Genomic DNA, 8,310 nt, shown 5'->3' with positions numbered 1-8,310 from the left:
CCTAGACTCCCTATTCACCATATTTACTTACAACAGCTTCTTTTTGACGCCATTTTAGATACATCTTGTGCTCAACAACCCACATCACACGCTTATCTGTCCTGGGAGGAGGGTCAATCGTCTGTGTTCCTTACCTTTCCTCCTCATGCCCTTCAGAGGACTTTAGTATGAGTGTCCCATATCGTGGGCCTGTGAAGCCCTTTGGGCCTGTAGCAAGAACCCAGTGCTGGAGGTCAGAGACAACGGCAGGATGTACTCTGTGTTTGGACACTTGCGATCAATCTCGACAAGCAATCTAGTTTGATATTATATTATCAAGATGCCATGACACACATCTCATTCAGTAGTACATTGACAGATGATAGAGAAAATATGATCTTAGCTTAACAACAGGGCTCGTGTTTTAAAAGGAATCGTCAAAAGTAAACATTGCAGAGCATGGCATATTTTTGCCAACATGTACAAATAATGTGATGTAATTTCAATCAAAATATAAAACACAACTACATCTAAGTACAAAAAGGAAAACTCAGCTGTAAAAAAAAATACATATATTTACATACATATATTATATAATACAGCATTTGTATTCACCCATTCCAGCCAGGGACGATTTGTATCTTCACAGAATACTTGTTTTAAGTAAATAGTTCAGCTTGACATCAAACACGTACAAATGAAACAGGGACACAGATGTCAAATTAAAATAGATGTCTGATTGAGCAACGTGAAGTAGAGCCACATGCGTAGCATTGCGAAGCTATTGACCGTCCGGGAACATGAAATGCTTGTTTGCTAAAAACTGATTGTTTGCTAATGACTTGAAACATCATTTTTAAACAATGACCATTCAGGAAGGTACACTTTTTAAAGTTGCTGTAGGCTATAAGTGAAACCAGTGCTTCATTCTTGCATTAAACTGCAACTGAATGGCATCTAACAAACTTCATCCATGGCTATGAAGCTGCTTGATACCAAGAAGCAGATTTGTGCCTTGGCATGGGTGAAATGGCCTCTAGAGAAAGAAAGGCTTGTGAAAGGTAAAAACTAAAAGGAGGGCTCTGGGGTTTGGGGGCCACGCAAGAACACATACCAAGGCCGTGTCTTTGGTCTCTAAACAGACTGCTTCCTTTGTGGAAAAAGAAGGAATGCACTTCAAAGAGTCTTCATGCAAACTATGCAACGGCAGCACCTGAGAGTAAACCATTTAGATAACGCTGGCATCAGCCAAAACAAACCGGACAAACATTGCATGTGTCTACGTTTGGATGCACTCACAGAGGACATGTGAAGGGTACATCCATTCCTCAGTGTTTAAACATCCCACTCCTGACATCTGGACTGTATTTGCAGTCTGAATAACAAGCCAGTGTTCCTTGGGTCCCGCCTCTCTGTCGTAGGCTCTGAGTCTAGAGGTTGTGAAGTCCGGCCCCCATCACACCATCGTTGGGGTCTTCTCCTGGCCCAGCCCCTCTGGAGCCAGGTCCACCTCCAAGTCCTTGTCCTCGTCGGGACGGCTTGGTGGGCCCCTCGTCTGGTCCCCCTGGTTCCCGGCTCCCTCGTCTCTCCTTCGCCCCGAGCGAGACTTAGCGGGCCCCACCAGGGCCAGGCACACGGCCCCCAGGCCCATGCCCATGGCGCAGGAGTAGAAGGCAGACCCGTAGTTGTCCGTGATGTCCACCAACCATCCTGGGACAGGCGATAAAACCACATAGAGGAGATGGTCAGGATGTTGAGCAAAAGAATAAACCGCTTTCAAGGTTGATTTTGTATAGTTCTGTATGCTGTAGTTTATAGTACAACACCTAATGCCAAGATCAATCTCCACTGAATATACAATTATGTAATCAATTTTAAAAACTTGAGGACTGTGGGAGTGTGTGTGTGGATGGCTGGTTTATGCAGCCTCACCTGGCCTGAGTCTGATTGGACTCTGGGGCTGGGTGCACACCACATTGAGTAATCAGTGTGCCCCGGTTAAACCAGCCGTCTCCACACACACTCAGGGAGAGTTCTCCTGGCGGCCAACATGGAGCATCAGGCCATGTATCGGTTTCAACAAATCTTAATATTAAACCGGTCTTTCAACATCCCCACCCTGCGTCCTTTTGTCTGGAGGAGCCCAATAGAAGTCCCCTAGGGGGCGTCTTGCATGGACTTTGTTACAAGGACCCTTCTCTGCTCCTTCGTTTACAGTGTATAGGGTGTGTATTACATGTTTACTTTCATGTAATACGATTCAACCCAGGGACACAAAGCACTGCTCGTCATCAGACCATCAGAGCAGGCAATACCACCTGTAGATAGTAACATATCAGGGGGGAGGGCTCTAAGGCTACTCAACTTTGTCCATTGGGGGGTAACAACATGCAAAGGCTAGCCCTACAGACATACTGGAGAAGAACAATTGCTATTTGCAAATCGCAAAGGCTGCAATTAAAAATATATTTTTTGATTTGTTACTGTTACTGACTGGAGGTCAGATAAGATAAGATTCGTATTTATTTATTTTTTAAATTCAATAAAGATGTGATAAAATATCAATTCATTCATCAATTCATCTCAACACATAGGCCTGGCCTAAAAGAAAGCGCCGTTTATATGTTGACTGCTTCCAATGTTGTGTTGGTCAAACTACAGAATGATTTATTGCTTGTTTAGTGAATAATACAGAACATAAGGAACTGTAAAAGGAAAAATCACATACTAAATCAAAATATATATATTATATATATATTTATATATTATATATTATATATATATTGGTCTTAATAATCGCAATTCGATTATTTCCCCAAATCAAATCGTCCAGCCCTAAACACATCATCCCCATCCTCATTTGTGATAGGCCAAGTCGGGAGCGTACCTCCGAGCGGAGGCCCCGCCAGCCCCGCGAAGCTCTGGATGAACACGTACACGCCCACGGACGAGGCCATGCGCTCCACGCCCACCACCTCCTCCTCGGCCAGCATGGGGATGTGCGTGGACGCCACGGTGCCCAGGAAGAAGCCGTAGAGGACGCAGCAGGACAACAGGCCCCAGAAGTCCCGCACCAGGGCGAAGGCCACCAGCACCAGGCAGAGGAGCGCCACGCACGCCAGCAGCACCCGCAGCTTCCCGCCGGCCCGCCGGCCCAGCACCGCGCCGATGGAGAGGCGGCCGCACACCTCCGCCACCGCCATGGCGCACAGCATGTAGGACGCCATGTCGTCGGCCACGCCGCGGCTCTTGCTCAGCCGGATGACGTAGAGCTGCGGTGCGAAGAAGCCCAGCGTAGCGAACAGGCCAAACAGGGAGTAGCAGATGAAGGCGCCGTCCCGGAGCCCCGAGAAGTCCAGCAGCTTGGGTCGGGGGGAGCCGGTGGCTTCAGTGTGTTCCGGTTCCTGCGGCCCCTCCATCAGGGAGTCCGCCTCGTCCTGGGGGTCTTTCGCCTGGGGGTCCGTCGACGCCAGGGCCGGGGCTGCAGCGTTCACCTGGAGCTCGTTGCACGAGGTGGAGAGGGAGGTGACGCCCGAGTCCTCGGAGCCCAGGGACGTCTTGGTCTGCTCGTTCTCCAGCGTGTAGTCGTCCTTCAGGGAGAGCGAGCTCTGCTCGGACGAGCCGTCCTGCGAGGTCGGCGCCGGGTCGACGGCGGGCTGGATGATGATTGGGCGAAGGAGAGCGCCGCAGCCAATCACGGCCGTTTGAATCAGCCCGATGACGACGAGGCAGGAGCGCCAGCCGATTTGCTTCTTCAGCGTCATGAATGCTGGGAACAAGGGTTAAGATGGAGGGTTCTTTACGGCATCCATTATAACCAAAAGAGGCCTTTACAAGTCATATTTGTTGATAGAAGGTGACATATTATACCACTCACATATTATATGTGAGTGTCATTAGCCATTACAAGCCGTTTTGAAAAATCTGCCTCTTCTGACATCACAAGTGGGTATCCACCTAGATGTAGGAAACTAGGTCCACTTTGACGTGTGCTGGATAGATCAGTCTACCAGCCTACCCAGTGGACTGTAGCAAACGTTGCTCATATATCAGTCATACATCTAGGTGGACACACCCACTTGTGATGTCAGAAGAGGCAGATTTTCAAAACTGCTTGTAACGGCTAATCACACTCACACCTGTTGGTATAATGTGTCACCTTTAAAACAATTGATCGTTGGGGGGAGGAACTAACCCGGAGCGAAGGCGAACATGGCGAAGGACTCCCCCGAGGACGCCACGGAGGTGACCAGGGTGCGGCGGTGGGAGAAGTACTGCGCCAGGATGGTGACGGTGGGCAGGAAGGTGAGGCAGTAGCCCAGGCCTGCAGAGCACAAGGGGCACAAGGGAGAGAAATAGGGGCACTCTCCCCCATGCTGTCACGGTCAGAGGCTGTGGGGGGGTTTGTGCCGCCGAGAGACGGGCCTGCTGTGACAGAGGCCGCTGTGGAAAAAACGTGTGTGAAGATGACGAGAAAAAAAGAGACAGAGGGAGGGAAAGAAGAAACAGGGGGTTGGTGAGTTAGCACTTTTCAGTATCGGGAGAGGGGTGGGGTAAAAAAAAAGAGAGTGATGTGGATACGAGAGTGAGAGAGGTAGGAGTGCATCTGTGAAGGGAAAACACAGAGGGAAATGCATTCTCTAATTTGGTTTTGTGATTTGGAACTGTGAAATCACCTCCCAATGTTCATCCACATTGCAACACAAAAGTAATCTGAATGTCAACATTACAAATTAATCATATTTGTGTGCAAGTATTATTCACCCAGCTTATCCTTTCAATCCTTTTCAATCCTGATTTTTTTCAGTTTTACCGATTTAATCACACTGATTTCAAGCTTTATCATCATTACAATGTTTAGGACACCGTTATGATCCATAGTTACATCATTACACAATGTGAAGGACATTGTTTGCGTTCCCTAGACACATCATTACATAATGTGTAGGACATTGTTACGATCCCTCGTTACATCATTACACAATGTGTAGGACATTGTTAGCAATCCCTAGACACATTGTTACACAATGTGTAGTACATTGTTAGCGATCCCTAGACACATCATTACACAATGGGTAGAACCAGCCAGGTGTGTACGTACGTGTGTGTTTGATCCATACCTGAGACCACTCCGATGGTGATGTACATCTGGTTGATGGAGGTGGTGAAGGCAGAGGTGATGGTGCCCAGGCTTATGAGGACCCCCCCTGTCATCACAACGGGCCGGCAGCCAATGCGGGTGCTCAGCACAGTGGACAGCGGGGCTGTGGGGTACAACATGACATTTGTTATTGTATTGATGATGTATGTGTGTGATGTCACGAGATGGACACCCATACACAGTGACTCTCTTCTCTAATAGAGATGTCTGAAATACCAGTGATAAAATGGATGTGCATAGTTGAATTGTATATGCAGCTTTTATTTAGTCAAAAATATAAATTGTTATACATTTTTTGTACGTATGCAAAGAAAAGTATAAGTTATTGCCATAGCATACTTTTTATGGAGTAGGCCTATGTGTTTAATTCAATGTATTCTCATCTTTCTTCTATTGCTTTAACGGGGTGATATTATGCCACCAGGTTGAAATCGGCCTTTTCCGGTGTTTTAGTGACATTACAAGTGCCCATCTAGATGTATGATGGATAGATAAGTCTACCAGCCTACCCAGTGGACTGCTTATCTATCCATCATACACCTAGGTGGACACTCTCACACTAATCACACTCACACCTGGTGGCGTAATATCACCCCTTTAAGCTGAAAAAATGTAACAGCATTTGACAATAAACTAATATGAATATGAATATGAATATGAATATGAATATGAATAACGGTCATGGGCACCGGAGTAGGAACTGACCAGAGAAGTTGAAGACGAAGACGCAGATGGAGATGACCCAGGAGACGCGGCTGTTGCTCTCCCCGAACTCCTGCATCAGGTCCTCCAGGAAGACCCCCAGGCTCTTGATGGTGCCGTAGGTGCACACCTCCACCATGAAGAAGGTCCCCGCCACCACCCACCCCCAGCCGCCGTCAGGCACGGCGGGGTACACACAGGGCCCGGTGCAGCCGCCGGCAGGCCCCATACTCTTCATGGTCCTCTGGCCGGACTGCCCTGGGGGAACAGAGGCTGGTTTAGCACGGAGCATTTTAACTAACAAAACTAGAAACAGAAGCAGAGTTGACAAATGTTTGTGTGTCTGATTGGTGAAAAAATAATGGTCTCACTTACACACAAAATCCAGATTATGTTACGTGTATTAAAAAAAATAGGAAACTAAGATCTGGGATTTGCTTAAAATGAGCGCTTTTGGTAACTGTAACGGGTTTCCTTTTTTCAAAGTTGATCCCTCCCTCTGAAGAGTATCCACGAACACTTCATAAAGTGTGAGCCTCAGTAACCTGTCCTAAAGCCTTATCGCAGATAGTCAATGACATATAGTACTAAATGGTAGGCATGTATATATAAAATGGATTCAAATCATTTTTAATTAACAACAGCAAGCAATATTTATACGAAATGACAGATAGTGACCTATTTGTTTAGATGCTGACAGCTGACATGTCTTGAGTTATATTTTTCCGTATGTATTTTTTTGTAGATTCATTCATTTTCGGCATGATTGTCGAGCGAGAGAATAGATAGATTGTAACGTTTTACCGTGTGGTTCCTAAACAAGGTTAAAGTCTATAATAGACTTTAACCTTGTTTAGGAACCACACGGTCTAACGTTACCTCACTGGTGGTGTGTTATAAGCACGTAGAATAAACTGTCCTACGTGCTTATAACACACCAGTGAGGTAACGTTAGACCCAGTGCACCATGCTGGACCGCGGCTTCCGCAGTGCAGTGCCGAGGAACGATGATGTCAACGACGCTTTTCTATCTTACTTCACCTTGCTACAGCACATTTATGTTACACTAACTTTGACCCACACAGCATAGGCCTACTTCTGATCATTTCCTAGTAACAGGTTGAAGTAAATCAGAAAATATGAAAATCATATTTCTTCAAATCAGCGTTGGGGACGTGCTAAGGTTACAGCCTCCGAGCCTCGGGAGGCGGCTGGGCTCATGGTTACCCGGGGGAGATGGTTCACTTACCGGGAGAGATAGTTTACTCACCGGGAGAGATAGTTTACTCATCGGGGGAGATGGCGCCTCAGCCGGGGGGACGGTCAGAACACTCGGCTTCTTCCAGCGATACTCCCGCTATCGTTTCGTTTTTCAACGTGAGGGATGTATAAATAAGGGTTTTTCTTTTTATTCCCCCCCCCCCCTGCGTCGTCAACGTTATATTCTGAATGGCCCTCTCGTCTGCTGCGGCAGGTCGTTACCGGCTGAAGCCGGTATTCAGCAGCGGCATCCACAAGTTCCTCCGACGTTGTCGCGGAGATGCATCACACCTCGCGATCTTTTTCTTCTTCTTTCCTTCGTCAAATTGAATGGTCTTTGCGACATGCTTTTGAGAGTGATGCGGGATTAACCTTACGTTATGCAACACGTAATTGACCGTTGTTTCCTAGGCGCGCTCTTAACGCCTCTTGCGTCTGCGCATTTACACGGACGTACGTAAGCATCCTACTCGGATGGACAGCTGTGTGCTCGTGCTCGTGCGCGTGCTCGTGCGCGTGCGCGCGCGTGTGTGTGTGTGTGTGTGTGTGTTCCAAATCAAACACCAAAACCAACCAAGCACCAAAGCAGTCAGTAGAGATGCTTTCAATTGTACTTGCCTTTCAAAGTACTGGCATATTTCAGAGATGACTAGAATAATTACATTCAGCCCAGTCAGCCATCAAAAGCAACTCATCATAGGCTACATGATATACACAATGTGTCTCTCACATGGGGTGCTGTTTCACCCATCCTAGCTCTTTATACATTAGTATTCGTGTGGAAGGGTATCAGTATTGAATCAGTGGCTATTATGTATGTTTTACAGCTATATATTTGATATATAGCTGTATATGCTCATCATGTAATAAATGTTATGGTAGGCTGAAAAAAAGAGAATGCATCTTTACATGAACACCCTTTCATTACTCATGTAGGCCTGATTTAGCTTTTTTCTTTTTTACCCCCCCCCCCCCCTTGATTCTTGTTCATGCTAGCATACAATACAGTTACAACAAGAGACATGTATAAACTTTACAAACACATGTAACTATTCCAATTTTCTGCAATAGATAAGTATTTGTTTATTTGCTAGTAACGGCACCATTAATAAAGTAAAAGATAGCCCCTTGATTCAGCACATGGATAGGTACTGCATATCTCTGAATATTTTTGCTTTATAAGGCTGTGTTCTCATATTTGACCTCTG

General features: G+C 46.5%; 1 protein-coding gene across 1 annotated transcript; it reads right to left on the bottom strand.

Annotated features, from left to right (window-relative positions):
• Positions 1-450: 450 nt before the first annotated feature.
• On the bottom strand, positions 451-7,499 carry slc16a6b (solute carrier family 16 member 6b). The gene is made up of 6 exons (XM_084463373.1): positions 7,113-7,499; positions 5,846-6,100; positions 5,100-5,243; positions 4,175-4,303; positions 2,867-3,748; positions 451-1,689 (listed from the first exon to the last, which is right to left on the bottom strand). The coding sequence occupies exons 2-6, from the start codon at positions 6,078-6,080 to the stop codon at positions 1,436-1,438; spliced, it is 1,644 nt and encodes a 547-aa protein (XP_084319499.1). The 5' UTR covers positions 6,081-6,100; positions 7,113-7,499; the 3' UTR covers positions 451-1,435.
• Between the last annotated feature and the right edge of the window lie 811 nt (positions 7,500-8,310).

Source organism: Micromesistius poutassou, assembly GCF_964030765.1.
Source record: "Micromesistius poutassou genome assembly, chromosome: 1".
In the NCBI taxonomy this organism is placed as follows: Eukaryota; Metazoa; Chordata; class Actinopteri; order Gadiformes; family Gadidae; genus Micromesistius; species Micromesistius poutassou.
The sequence above is the reverse complement of the archived record's forward strand: the minus strand, read 5'-3'. Positions and strand labels throughout refer to the sequence as shown.